This window comes from Muntiacus reevesi, chromosome 5 (genome assembly GCF_963930625.1).
Source record: "Muntiacus reevesi chromosome 5, mMunRee1.1, whole genome shotgun sequence".
Classification (NCBI taxonomy): domain Eukaryota; kingdom Metazoa; phylum Chordata; class Mammalia; order Artiodactyla; family Cervidae; genus Muntiacus; species Muntiacus reevesi.
In genome coordinates, this window is record NC_089253.1 from 116,090,035 (window position 1) to 116,104,030 (window position 13,996).

Consider the following 13,996-nt stretch of genomic DNA (forward strand, 5'->3'; position numbering starts at 1 on the left):
TTCTCCCTTGTGGCTTGTTCCCTGGTGGCTCAGATGATAAAGTATACTCCTGCAATGTGGGAGACCTGGGTTCGATCCTTGGGTTGGGAAGATCCCCTGGAGAAGGGCATGGCAATCCACTTCAGTGTTCTTGCCTGGAATATCCCATGGACAGAGGAGCCTGGTGGGCTAAGTCCATGGGGTTGCAAAGAGTTGGACGCGAGTGAGCAACAACAGGTTCAGCTTCCCCTTCTCCACCCTTCCACCTAATGCACCCCCTCTCTGCCACATCTCATGGGTGCCTCTGCCACCTGGCCCCTTCGCTCGCCAGAGAGACAGAAAGCAGACCAGCAGAGACAAGTGGTGCTAATGAGGCTCCAAGAAATGCCCTGCGGGGAAGAATTCTCCTTTCGTGAAAACAGGAAGTTTATTTTGGTGCTTTAAGTACACACAGCCACAGGAGAAAATCTGACAAGTATAGAACAATATAAAGAAGAAATAAAGGCCACCTGTAATTCCACTGCCCACGAAGCCCCCGCTGACACCTAAGAGGCGTCCCGCCTCGGCCCCCATGACCTCCCTGGCTGGCGTGCAGGCAGGACACCTGGGTGAACAGAACACTTGACCCAGGGCGATGAGAGCCATTCAGCATTCCAGATGAGACGTGTGCTTTATTCAGAGCCAGCGGTGACCAGGGGTTCCGACTGCCTGTTTTGCAGAAGATCTTGTGTTGGAGGGTCTCCCCACCTTGCCTTCCCAGGGCCAAGCTCCTGCCGATCAGAACTCGTCCTTTATGTCAAAGTGGGGCTGGTCTTCAGGCTTGAAGTCCAGGTTGGGGCTTCCATCCTCATTGAGGATTCTTCGGGCCGTGTAGCCGACAATCGGGTACTTGGCTTTGTACACTCTGGTGAAGACGTCATCCAGGGATTCCAGCTCCTCGGCCGTGAGGCCCGTCTTGGGGAGAAAAGCCCGAGAAACCCAGGGTTGGGAATGAATGAACTGGACTTGGCCCCGGCTTCTCATACATCCTCCCTGCCTTATTATCCCCATATCCTTCAGGCAAGAGAAAAAAAAAATCTCTCGAAAATCAAATCACGGACAGCTGACTTTTTAAGAGGCCACCCTGTGTGCTCATGAGTGTTGCGGGGGAGGAGATGGGGGAAGCAGGGGCCACATCAGGTTGCGGGGTTTGATTGACGTGGGAATGGAAGGGTCCAGAGAGCTCCCAGGCGGTGCAGGGGGGCCGCCGTGTGCGGTCTGCAGCCACCTCCTCCCCCCAGTGACTCCCACCGCTCTCTACCCTTCCCCCATTATAGATCTGCACACCCTCCCCGCTCTGTAATGTCTTAATTTGCTTCTATAATGTTGTTGCTCAGGTCTGACTCATCTGAGCAACACAGGAGTGAATGCCAGCCTTTCTGTTGTGATGACTGGGATGACCTTGAAATGGTCTTTGTTAAGGCTGTTGTCTCCTTCACAGAAATATGAGCCCAGGGGAGCCTCTGCTTCATCCCCTGAGCGACCAGGAGTGGCTTGGGAAGTGGATCTCGGCAAAGCACCCAGGGGCTGGGGGTGGCAGGGGCAGACTGTAAGGGGGACGGTACTGCTAAGGCAGGCGGGGGCCAGACTGTGAGGATCACTGAGCTTGACCACAAGTGCCCGGGAGTCTGGCCTTGACTCTGTAGCCAGTGGGGAGCCATGGAGGACTTTTGAGCTTTAACAGTGAGATCTCTACTTTAAGAAAACAACCGGCTATCACACGGAGTGGACTGGAATGTAAACAAACTAGTTAGGAAGCTTTGCTGTTGCCCAGGGGTGTGGGTGTGTGTGTGTGTGTTGGGGGGAAGGCCATGGCCAAGGAGGTGGGGCACTCTGGCAGAGGCTCAAAATCTGGCTCACGGTGTCATAGGTGAGGTCTGCAGGGTCCAGGGACATCTTGGCCACCCCTCTGGTGGAGTCCTTCCCGGTCAAGGCGTTGTAGGGGGCTCCTCGTCCATAAAACTCTGCAGTGGGGAGGATGGAAGAGGATATGAGTGGGTGTGCCTACAGCAGCTAGGAGGGGGTGGGGGGGCTTCCAAGACCACCCCCCACCCCCCCAAATCCTGGAAAGACTGGCCTGAGGGGAGGGACGGCAGTGAGGAGGGAAAGTCCAACAAGCCACCCCAGCTATCTGCTTGAGTCCCTCAGTTCAGAATAATGAATAAGTCATACATGCTGGGCCAAGAGGTGACTTTTTAAAAAATACAGAATGAAAACAATCTCTTAAAAATATCTAAAATGTAAACAAGAGGAGTGTCCTGTCTGCCTAAATGCTCACTGAAACCAAGTCTATTTCCCTACGTCTTTGGTTTGGTATCAAATAAACAACGAACCCTTAAAAGACAGCTTCCACGATATCAGCTATAGTTTCCGTCACGGAAAACACAGAAGGGCATTAAAAAATTCTACAATGTTCTATGATCTCAACCCTTTGCTAAGTAAAGGGTTTTTTACTAAGGCAAATAATCCAGTTTGACTCTGACTGAATAGGCAACAGGGAGCCATAGAAGATTTTGGAGCAGGAGCATGATATTATTAGAAAAACACTGCTGAAGAACAGCCCTGACAAAGACAGTGAACCCAGAGACTTCCCGGGCAGTCCAGCGAGGGTTTGATCCCTGGTTGGGGAACTGAGATTTTGCAGGCTGCACAGCACAGCCAAAAAGAAAAAAAAAAAATTACGAACTCACTCTGGAGGGAAAGGACTTGCCCGGTGTTCCCTCTGCTCCCTCACGCCTAGAGCGCCCACTCTGGCCACCACATCCACCTCCAGAGGTAAGGGTTCATGAAACCAAGCCACTTACCCTTTCCAGAAGTGACATCGAACACCACCCCCTTGACTGCCATGTAGATGGGCTGATCTTCCTAGAAAGCAAGAGGGAAGGTGTGAGGAGGAAGCAGAGAGCTCTGCTCTTTTGGCTCAAGTTAGTAAAATCTCTTCCCATCATGGGCAGTGCAGGGGGCAATGGTCAGCCAGTCCTCAGCCAGCATATGACCCTGCCTGCAGAATCGGGCCCACTCACGAAACCTGGGAAAAGCTACGAACCTTCGTGACAAGTCTATGGCAATATCTTTCTTTTAAAGAAGAATCAGGAGCTGAAGCAGCTCTATACAGATTAAAAATCAAAAGAATATCGAAGGAGTTACTTAAATTGGTTCAAATTTCATTTTCACCACACATGGATGTAATCAGTGCAAATGATCTATTGTATGTTTTGCTTCTTACAGGTAAGATTGGTTCATACAAACATTGTCATGTGTTGAAGTAACCAAAATAGCTGTCACCTAAACAGCTCTATCTTATTTTAGTGATGCTGTACCTGTTTACTATTCTCCTATTTTGGCACATCTGGATGGTTTCCAATTCCTTAGCACCATAAATGGCAGCATTATGAATACATTTCAAGTTACTATCTAATGTGTTGAGTTATTTCTTTGAGGCCTATTTCAATATATCGAATTCTGGGGCCTGAGCAGATGAACAACACAATCACTTTTTATGTTTTACCAGCTTGTCCTTCAAAAAGTCATCTATGGTGCTAGAAATATACAAGCAATGCCGTTTCTTTGCAGCTGTAACCATGGGTTTTACATTTTACTTTTTGCTCTATTTGTGGGTATTCAAAAGGAAGGACAGAAAATAAAATGTAGTTCCTAAGTGACAGTTAAGGACTCTGGAAAAATTTTAAATTAAAAACAAATACTATATATTAACATATACGTGGAATCTAGAAAAATGGAACATGCTAAGTCACGTTAGTCGTGTCCCACTCTTTGCGCCCCTTTGAACTGTAGGCCCCCAGGCTCCTCTGTCCACGAGGATTCTCCAGGCAAGAATACTGGAGTGGGTTGCATGCCCTCCTCCAGGGGATCTTCCTGACCCAGGGATCGAACCCGCATCTCCTGCATTTCCTGCATTGGCAGGCCGGTTTTTTTTTTTTTTTTTTTTACCACTAGCGGCACTTGGGAAGCCCCCAGAACACAGTAGGTTCTGTGAAAGACACCAGCAGCCGGGACCCCTGTGTTTCGTGATCTCCAATCTGAAGCGTCCATCGAAGCTTCTGTGCAGTTCCCTGCTGGGAGTCCGAGCTCTCAGCACAAATCACACTGCAGAGTCTGGGACAGGAGGGTCTGCCCTGGCTCTCATCCAAAAGGACTGTCATACAAATGAGATCTCATCGCTAGGTACTTCAGGATAACTTGTTATACAAGGTCCACAATCCCACAGCAGAGACTCTTGGGGGTCAGATGTGTTTTGGAATTCAGAATTTGTCAGATTTTAGAAAGGTGTCTTAGGGCTCATATAGGAACACCTACAGGGGGTCTGAGGAAGCACCCCATCATCAAGGATATCAGTATTTCACAGTAAAGCATAAACGTGAATATTCACACTAAGTACGATAAATAAAGTCTATAAATAGACTTGCATAGCTCCAACACTGTTCCATTACCAAAGGTGTTCAGATCAGGCGGGGTTTTGCTGTCAAATGATATTTAAAAAACCTTCTACTTTTCAAAGCTTCTCTTCTTCGATTTCTGAACTGCATAAGAGGATTATGGGTCTGTTATACTGCTTCTTATTTGTATCTTTAATAATAAACTAATAAAAATAATATTAATACCAGCTAAGATTGCCTAAGGTTTAACGTGCTAAGACTACTCCAGGCCTCAGCTAAGCACTTGCACAGCACCACCTCATTTAATTCTCACAAAACCCCCACAGAGAGTAGGAACTCGTATTATAGCCCAGTATGACGGTCAGTTTTATGTGTCAATTTGGATTGGTGACAGTATCCTTATTCAGCACTTATCTAGGTATTGCACAGAGGTATTATGTAGATTCGATTAATATCTACAACTGGCTTTGTGTACAGATTACCCTGGATAATCTAGGTGAGCCTGATACTATCAGTTGAAAGGCCTTAAGAGCCTCTGAGGTTTCCCTGAGAAGGAAGAAATACACCGCCAGTGGGCTGCAGCATCTGTTCCTGCCCAGAGGTTTCTCGCCAGTCCTTCCTGACAGCCTGACCTACTCATTTCAGACTTACCTAGCCAGCCTGCATGATCACATAAACCAATTCTTGCAATTAAAAAAAAAAAAATATATATATATATATATACACACACACACACACACACATAGGGACTTTCTGGTGGTCCAGTGGTTAAGAATCCAAGCTTCCACTGCAGGGGCCACTAAGATCGTGCATGCCACGTGGTGCAGCCAATATATATATACAATGTATACACATATACATAGATATAAAATGTTTTTAACCAGTTCTGCTTCTGGTGGAACCCTGACTGATAACAAGTATCACAGATTAAAAAAAAGAAAAATTGAGACTTTAGCTATTTGCTCAAAGGGACTCAAACCCAGATATGATTCAAAGCTCTAATGCTCTAATGAGCATTAACAAACAGTTAACACTTCTGAGAGTGAAAGGGGATGTTATTAATAATTATCCCAGGACAACAGGCATAAACCAGAACCACCCAGGGCAAACCTCAGCACAAGGTGGTTAAAACCAGCTGCACTGAACTGCCTCTTTCCCCTCTTACTACAGACATCCTCTGGGCTCCACACCCTGAAACAATTTTTTCCTTAACCTCAAGCTTCCCTCTCTCCTTCCCACGGCTGAGCATCCATCAATGATACCCGCATGAAAAAAACAAGGGTCTTTTTCTTGTAGCCTAGGCATGGCTGCTGGACATGACCACCACTTAGAACTCTTTCTGCCCTTGGGTTCTGTGCTGGGGGTTCCCTAGGATCACCCCTAGATTTGGAGATTCACTAGAAGGACTCAGAGAATTTGGCAGAGTCAGACTCAGAGCTAGTTTATTACAGCAATGTAGCGAGGATACACAGCTGGATCTTAAGGGGAAGGGACACAGGAGGAGCCTAGAGGAATCCACGTGTGGACTTTCTTAGGCTCTCGCCCTCCCAAGAGGGGGTCAACAGAGCACATTCTTTCCCCCGCAACCAAATGCAGCAACACATGTATGATGTTTCTGCCCAGGGAAGCCCGGGAGAGCTTCAGAGCACAAGGTCTTTGCTGGGGGCCCACCTTGCAAGCCCTCTCTGCCCAGCACTGTTCAACAGGGACACACAGTGTGTACAAAGAGCCCAGACGGAGCCCCCTTTAGCTGTCAGGGAAGTGCGGAACACCCTAGAAGTCCAGACACCAAGCCAAGAGCCACTCTTGCAAGTGGGCCTATCTAAGGATGGCAGGCCTGCAATGCTAACTCTTCCCTGCAGAGATTTCCTGGTTCCCTGCTGCTCCAAACGGGGGTCCTTTAACATGCTGCCACATCTCTGGCACCCTCCTTTCGCATTCTCAGTGACTCAGGCTTCTAACCAACCTCTGTGCACAGTGATATCCAAACTAGCACCACTGCCTAGCGCCCAGGTTTCTAAGTCCCTCTTGGGAACCTAGGCACACTAAGGCTACTTGACTTGCGGGTTAGGGAGCCCACAGCGGAGGGTTTTAACAAGAGAATATTAGGTTCCTTCCTTCTTCTACCACTATCCGGTGACATGCCTCGGTTTGCTCACAGTATAAAAGCAGGAGGTGGATTCCTATCTACTCTGAAACGCTATCCTTCCCTGATTTCCCCACCTAAGTCTTCCCCATCTCCTGACCTAATTCCACACCCCATGGCCCTTCTCCTGGACAGCACCCTGTTCCCAGGCTCCACAGCCATCACACTGGGCCCCGCCAACCCTAACAGTCAGGTGACTGTGAGCAGTATCTGGGACACTTCGGGGTGGGACCGGTCACCGGGGCTGTGTCTAGGGGTGGGATGTCAATGTTTCTAACCTCTGATCGCCCCCTCTGCCTTCTCCCCCAGCGCTGGTCCAGCCCCAAGAGCAAAGGCACTAAAAGCCAGTTTGAGGAGTCCCGAGATAGGGAGGCCGGGAGACAGGAGAGCAGGGAAAGCCTGGAGCACCCCTGGGCCTGCCCCCACGCCCGCCTAGCCCAGGGAGCAGGCCTTGCTGCCCTCTCTGCCACCCGCCCCCACCCGCCCCCACCCCCCGGAGGAGGCAGATGTGTCTGTCCCTAGCTGATGCTCACACTGTAAACAAAAAAGTTTCTCCGTTTCCTGTACTGACTGTGAGTCAAAAATGCGTCTCAAGGCAACAGCTCAAGGGAAGAGAGAGGGAGGAGCGCGGGGTGGGTGTTCCGGCCCGAAAAGCGGGGAGCCGGGCGCCCCGACGGCTGGGGACCTCCCCGTGCCCCCAGGCGGCGATCAGGCCTGGACAGAGGGGCCGGGCAGGCCTCGCGACCCGCTCGGGGCCGGGACTCCGGGAGGGGGCGCCCCCCGAGGCCTGCGCCTGCGCCCCCTCCCCGCACCCCGAGATCTCTCGCGCGCGCCGCGGCCTCGCGGGGGTCTCCACTTGGCCGGACTCGGCCCAGTCCCCCGGCCCGCGCTCACCTCCTCCCCGCCGTAGCGGGCCAGCTCCTCCTCCGTGAAGAGCCGCACCGGGGGACCCCGTTCGGCGGGACGCGGCGCCTGCCCGGCCCCGGCTGCGGGGAGCCCCGCAGCCAGCGCCACGATCAGGGCCAGCGCGACCAGCCGCCGCCCCGGCGCGGGGCCCGCCATGGTGAGCGCGCCGAGCCGGGCCAGGGCCGGCCTGGGCGGCGGAGCCCGAGCGCGCCCGCCCCGCGGCCCCGGAGCCCCGCCCCGCGCGCGCCGGCCCAGCGCCTGGAGGCCCGGGAGCCGGGAGCCAGGAGCCGGACTTCCAGCCTCCCGTGCGCGGCGTCTCGCGCCCCGCCACCCGGACCCCGAGACCGGAAACTTGGAGTTGGGATGCTGGGGTCTACAAACTACAGACTGAAAATTTCTTCAAAGAGTGGCACGTGTCATAGCAGTGCCTTGTGTTTAGATTACAGAGTTGACCCAGCCCAGCATTCCATCACCTAGGAAGATGTATTTATAACCTAGGACCCCAACTTTCTTAATTCATTTTTAGTTTGGGTTGATTTTTTTTTTCCTTCCCAGTTGTGTTTAAATTTCGGATCTCCGAAGGATTTTTGCAAAGGTTGGGCACATCAAAGACATACCCCGAAATAATAATAGCTAACATTTGGGCAAGGATTTATTTCTTCGTTGATTTATTCAGCAAATGCTTTTTGAGGGTCTCCACCTACCAGGTCACTGAAGAAGGCAGATCCACGCCCAACAGAGCCTACATTCTATGGGTGAAATAGACAAAAGTAGCATGTTAGGTGGTGATGAATGCTAGAGAGGGGGGGAGATGGGCAACAGAATAGAGAGCATTGGTAATTGGAATTTTAAATAGGCTGACAGGGGGAAAGCCCCAGTGCAGACAGTATTTGTATAAACGTCTAGAGGAAATATGCTCAGATGGTAAAGAATCAGCCTACAATGCAAGAGACCCAGGTTCAATCCCTGGATGGGGAAGATCCCCTGGAGAAGGAAATGGCAACCCACTCCAGCATTCTTGCCTGGAGAATCCCATGGACAGAGGAGCCTGGCAAGCTACAGTCCATGCGGTCGCAAAGAGTTGGACACAGCTGAGCAACTAATGCACATACACACTTTGGGAAATGAGGGAGGCAGCCTGGAGGTGCGGGGAGCAATCCTTGCAAAGGGAAAACAGCAGAAATGCTGAGGAAGGAGAGTGTCTTGCTTGTTGGAGGAACAGCAAAGGAGGAAGAAGGGTAGGAGGTGAGTTCAGGGGGTAAGGGGGTATAGGGGGCTGGAGGCAAGGGGCAGATCTTGTGGGGCTTCACAGCTTATTCTTTCTTTAATGACTTTGGCTTTTAGGCTGAGTGAATGGAAGAGAGGAATGAGTTAAAATGTTCATGGAATGACTTTGGCTGTCCTGTGTGGAGAAGAGACAGAAGTGGGAGCTACTGTTATAATCCAGGTGAGAGATGATGGTGATTTGGCCCCAGTCCGTAGCAAGGGAGGTGATGAGAAGTGAGTGGATCACGGATTTGTTTTGCATGTGTGGCTCACAGGATTTGCTGACAGATGAGACATGGGGTGTGAGAGACAGAGGGGAGCCAAGGATGACCCTGAGGGTTTTTGGCCTGGACAGCAGAAGGATGGAGTCGCCACTTACTGAGATAAGGAGAGATGGTAGGAGGAACAGGTTTGGGTGAAGATCAAGATCAGGTTTGTTCACTCTGAGAACACTTAGACAGCCAGGTGGAAGTCTCAAATAGACAGTTGGCTGTATGAGTCTGGAATTGGAGGGAGAGCTCAGGCTAGAGAGAGAAACTTTGGAACCCTTGGCATTTAGTTTGTATTTAAAGCCACGGAATGGATGAGATCATCAGGAAGGGCATGTAGACTGAAAGGAGCCAGGACCGAGGACTGAGTTCTTGGGGGGTGCCAACATTTTGTGGTTGGGAGAGCCGGCCACCAAAGATGGGCTTGCTGTGTACCAAGCACTTTTATGTCTATTAGCTGATTTAATCCTCACTGTAACTCTGTGAAGCTCCTCTGTCCATGGGATTTCTCAGGCAAGAAGACTGGAGTGGGTTGCCATTTTCTTCTCCAGGGCATCTTCCAGACCCAGGAATTAAACTAGGGTTTCTGGCATTGCAGGCAGATTCTTTACCGACTGAGCTACGAGGGAATCCCACTCTTTGTACTAAGAGCTGTTGTTATCACGCATTTTACAAAGGATGATACTGAACTCACAGACCTTACGTGCCTTGCTCAGTGTCACACCGTAGGTGGAAGAGCCTAGATTCAAGCATGGGCCCTGTGTCCCGGAGCCACCACGCTATCCCTCCCCTCTGAGACTGTACCAAGTTCTCAGCCCTGCACTTCTTCAACAGAGTGGGCTTTGGTTACAGAGCAACCTAAACAGGACCTGTCCACAAACCATCTGAATCTTAATTTCCACATCAGTAACATACCAGCCTACCTCCTAGGTAGGACTGTGTTGAAACTAAAAGTGATACAGGTGTGAAAATCTGTGTAAGCTGTGCAATATCGTGTCACACCATGTCACCAGGTCTCCGGGTTAGAAGAGGCCCTGCTAAGCCCTTAGAATATCACCCCCTTCCTGAGGCATCTTGTTCCTTGGCATACAGGATGCAGCATCTCTGCTTGAGCCTTTTCTCTCCCTACAATTGTATTGTTAGGAACTGCTCTGGGCCCAAGGAAACTCCCTATAATTTCTACTAATCAGATCTAGCTTCCCCGTCCCAGAGACGCTGAGTGTGAGCCTATAATGTGATAGCATGTTCACATGCCCTTGGATTTCTCCAGGCGTCCTCCTGATTGCTCTTCCCTACTTGAACCCATGTTTGTTTTCCCAAACGAACCAGCCAGTGACCGTCAAGGAAAACAGAAACTACTTTATGGCTGTAATGTAGGGAGTTGGTTACATAGGTGAAGGAAGAGGCTAAGAAGCAACCCTGGGGGAGCCCGGAGATTAGCTAAGCAGGAAGATTGGTAACATCCGGGACTGTTTTAGAGTTTAGGAGCCTGGGTCACCTGACTGAAGCTAGAACCACACACACACACACAGACACACACACACACACAGACACACAGACACAAAACGTTGGCATCAGCGCTAGAGCTGTGGAAAGGAAGCTGATGGGGCAGAGCACCAGGGAGAGAAAAACCCTGGCTTCTCTTCGCCCAGTTCGGCTCCAGGCTTCCAGCAGAGCTTCCTCTTGACTGAGCCCAGTGGAAAGCCAACCATGAGGACCAGTCCCCGTAACCCAGAGCAGGAGAGGCAAGAATGGGATCTGAGGGCAAACTCGCCCAGGGTTAGCCCAACCCGGCCTCCGCCGACCTGGCTTCTACCCGCTCATCTTGTTACCAAGTCCAGGCTCTCTCAGCTCACCGCACGACAGGCCAATGAATCTGAGACCAGGACTTGAGGCGCGGAAGAGGCCTTAATCAGGGAGCCAGCAGACCGAGAAGATGGCAGGCCAGTGCTTCAAAATGACCATCTTACTGGGGTCTGGATGCCAGGTTCTTTTGTAGAGTCAGAGAGAAAGAAGCAATGAGGAACTAAAGTCAAAAGGCAAAACAGAGAGGAGAGGCAGTGGGGAAGTGAAAGGGTCTACAGTCTTGCAAAACATCTCCAAGGGGATGGCCGGCCTTCGGTAGGGGTGTGTTCATCTCTTCTATTCACAGGTGGGCAGGGACAAACCATTACTCCATGAGCTGAACAAAGGCACTTTAGTTTACAGTCAGGCAGAGTGGGCAGGGTCCTCCAGGCAAGACAGTAAGTATAATTATAATAACAAAAACAACGAAAATCGAGTCAAAGAAACGGTTTCCAACATGGAGTCAGAATCGGCTTCCTTCCTGCAACCATCTGACTGCCTCCTAAGGGCCCCTCCATCAGCCCCCTCCAGCGACATCACCTTCTGTTTGGGTCCCAGCCTGGGCCTCCATACTGGGGTACAGGTCCTCATGGGCCTGGGGTGCAGGTCGTCAGGACCTTCTGTCACTCAGGTCTCAACTCACAGGAATCTACCATCTTGAGGCCTTTCTGGACTCCCCACGATCAGTGCCTCCTCCCACAGCCGCCCTGTCACTCGTGTGCTATTCCCATGTTCTCTTTTCCTTTATTTAGAGCTCTGGTCACTATGTGAAATTACTTTGTTCATTTCTTTATTCAACTACTCTGGGTACCAGCAACCGCCAATCATATCCTTGTCAGAGGCCCTGGGATACAGAAATGAGTCAAACACATAAACACCTCATCTTCAAGGAGCTGAACCAGTACAGGAGGGTGAAAATATTGGCGGCTAAAAAGTTTGTACGGGTTTTTCTGGACGCTGGTACAGAAAAATCCGGTCGACTGAAAAGTACTCACAACCTAAAAGTTGAGAGTTATGTTTCATTTGGTAGGAATTTTTAGGACTTGCAGTCCAGGAGATAGCATCTCAAGTGACCCTGGGAAAGCTGCTTTGAAGAGGTGAGGGGAGGAGCCAGGTTATGTGGAAGTTTTGCAACAAAGGGCAGGTAGTTCGAACGTCAAAAGATGATTGTTAATTGAAGAAAGCCAGATAACCCAATTAAGGAATATAGCTCTTTTCTATGTATGGGAAGATGGAAGATCTGGACTCACTGAAATCATCCCTTTCATATGCACCTCAGCTATCTGGGGCCAGTTCCGGTATTTTCACGTCCTATGCTTTCTTTTCTGAAGGTTTACCGTTGGAAGCGGCTGCAGTGTGATGGCTGCTAGATGGCAGGCCTTCTCCTTCCTGAGTTCCCTTAGGGCTCACTGGCTCGTTGGGAAGCTGGAATGGCTGATGACTATGACATCCTTGCATTCTTGTTTACTGATATAGCAGGAAATATTCAATTTTTCAAACCTAATATAAGAAACTCAGAAGGTGGTGCATACTAGGGCAAAAAGTAAAGCCACATAGGGGGATGAGCTGGCAATGGAGTTTGCTGTTTTAACAGGGTGCTCAGAGGAAGTGATACTGATATAGATAAGGAGATACTGGGAGAAAGACCTGAAGGCAGTGAGGAAGTGAGTCATAGAGCTCCCAGGATTAGATCGGTCCCAAAACAGGGAACAGCCACTGCAAGTCTCTTAGGCTCAGCATGTTAAGGTGAGGAGAGAGAGGGTGAGGGTGAATAACAGACAAGGTAGGCATTGCAGGACGGATCCTACCGTGCCTGGTAGGTCCCTGTCAGGACTCTGGGTTTGGAGGAAGCGAAGCAGCGGAGTGACGTGATCTGCCTTTGTCTAGCAGGCTCTCCCTGACAGCTGTGTTGGGAATTGGCCGTGGTTGTAGCCAGGGTGGAAATAGAGAGGATCAGCTAGGAGGCAACTGAAAATAACCTACGAGAAATGCTGGTGGTTTGTACCACAATGGTGATGATAGAGGTGATGGAAAGGGGCCAGATTCTGAATAAAGTAGAGTCAGTAGGATTTGCTAATTTAGATGTGGTGTGTAAGAGGAAGAAAAGAACCAAGGATGACTCCAGAGTTTGACCAAAGCAAATGGGAGGATGGAGTTTATGACATTGAGGAAGCCTGAGAGGGGAGTAGGTTTGGGATAGGAAGATCAACAGTTCCGCTTAAAGCCTGCAGTAAACTCTGACACTAATACACCATATCCTTACAGTGTGCTAGGTGGGATTCCAAGCACTTTACAACTGATGACTCACTGACTCCTTCAGAACTGTAGGGGCAGGTAGTAATATTCCTATGTTTCATGGCAGGTAATGGATGCACAGAGAGATTAAATAAAGTTCCCATTCAGTAAGTGGCAGAACCAAGACTTAGAACCAGGCAGTTTGGTCACAGCTACGCTCTGCTGTTGCCAGGTGGACATCCAGTGGAGAAGTTGCTTAGGCACCCGGACGGGCGAGCCTGGGCTCAGGGGAGAGCTGGAGGCTGGAGATATGCATTTGAATTCACTTGGAATACAAAATTCACACTAGAATTGTGCTCTATTCCTAAGGCTGCTATATCAAAATGTCACAGACTTGGTTGCTTAAAATAACAGAAATGTATCCTATCATGGTTCTGGAGGCTAGAAGTCTGAAATCAAGGTGTCAGCTAGGTCATGCTCCCTCCAAGACTAGACAGAGTCCTTAATTGCCTCTTCTTAGCCCCTGGTGGTGGCTGGCAGTCCTCGGGATACTACCTATTGCCTGACTGAGGATGGAGCCTGGCCTCCTGAACCATGCACCAGCAGGTGAATTACAGCTCACCGTGGACTACAGCTGCATTGGGCATTCTCCCGGTGTGTGTATCTTGATATCCTCTTCCATCTTCCTGTAAGGTCACGGGTTATAATAGATGAAGGGATTGCCTTGCTTAGCACGACCTCATCTTAACTAATGACATCTGCCGCAATCCTATTTCCAAGTAAGGTTACATTCTGGGATACCAGGAGTTAGGACTTCCACGTATCTTTTGGGGGAACACAATTCAACCCATAACAGGAATTCACAGGGTATAGGTGGTAATTCAAGCCATGAGACTACAAGAGACCACTTTATT

The 13,996-nt window shown here is 50.0% G+C and overlaps 1 protein-coding gene across 1 annotated transcript; it reads right to left on the minus strand.

Moving 5' to 3' along the window:
• Positions 1-387: 387 nt before the first annotated feature.
• Positions 388-7,684, minus strand: NENF (neudesin neurotrophic factor). The gene is made up of 4 exons (XM_065936245.1): positions 7,456-7,684; positions 2,823-2,883; positions 1,879-1,982; positions 388-933 (listed from the first exon to the last, which is right to left on the minus strand). The coding sequence occupies exons 1-4, from the start codon at positions 7,621-7,623 to the stop codon at positions 757-759; spliced, it is 510 nt and encodes a 169-aa protein (XP_065792317.1). The 5' UTR covers positions 7,624-7,684; the 3' UTR covers positions 388-756.
• Between the last annotated feature and the right edge of the window lie 6,312 nt (positions 7,685-13,996).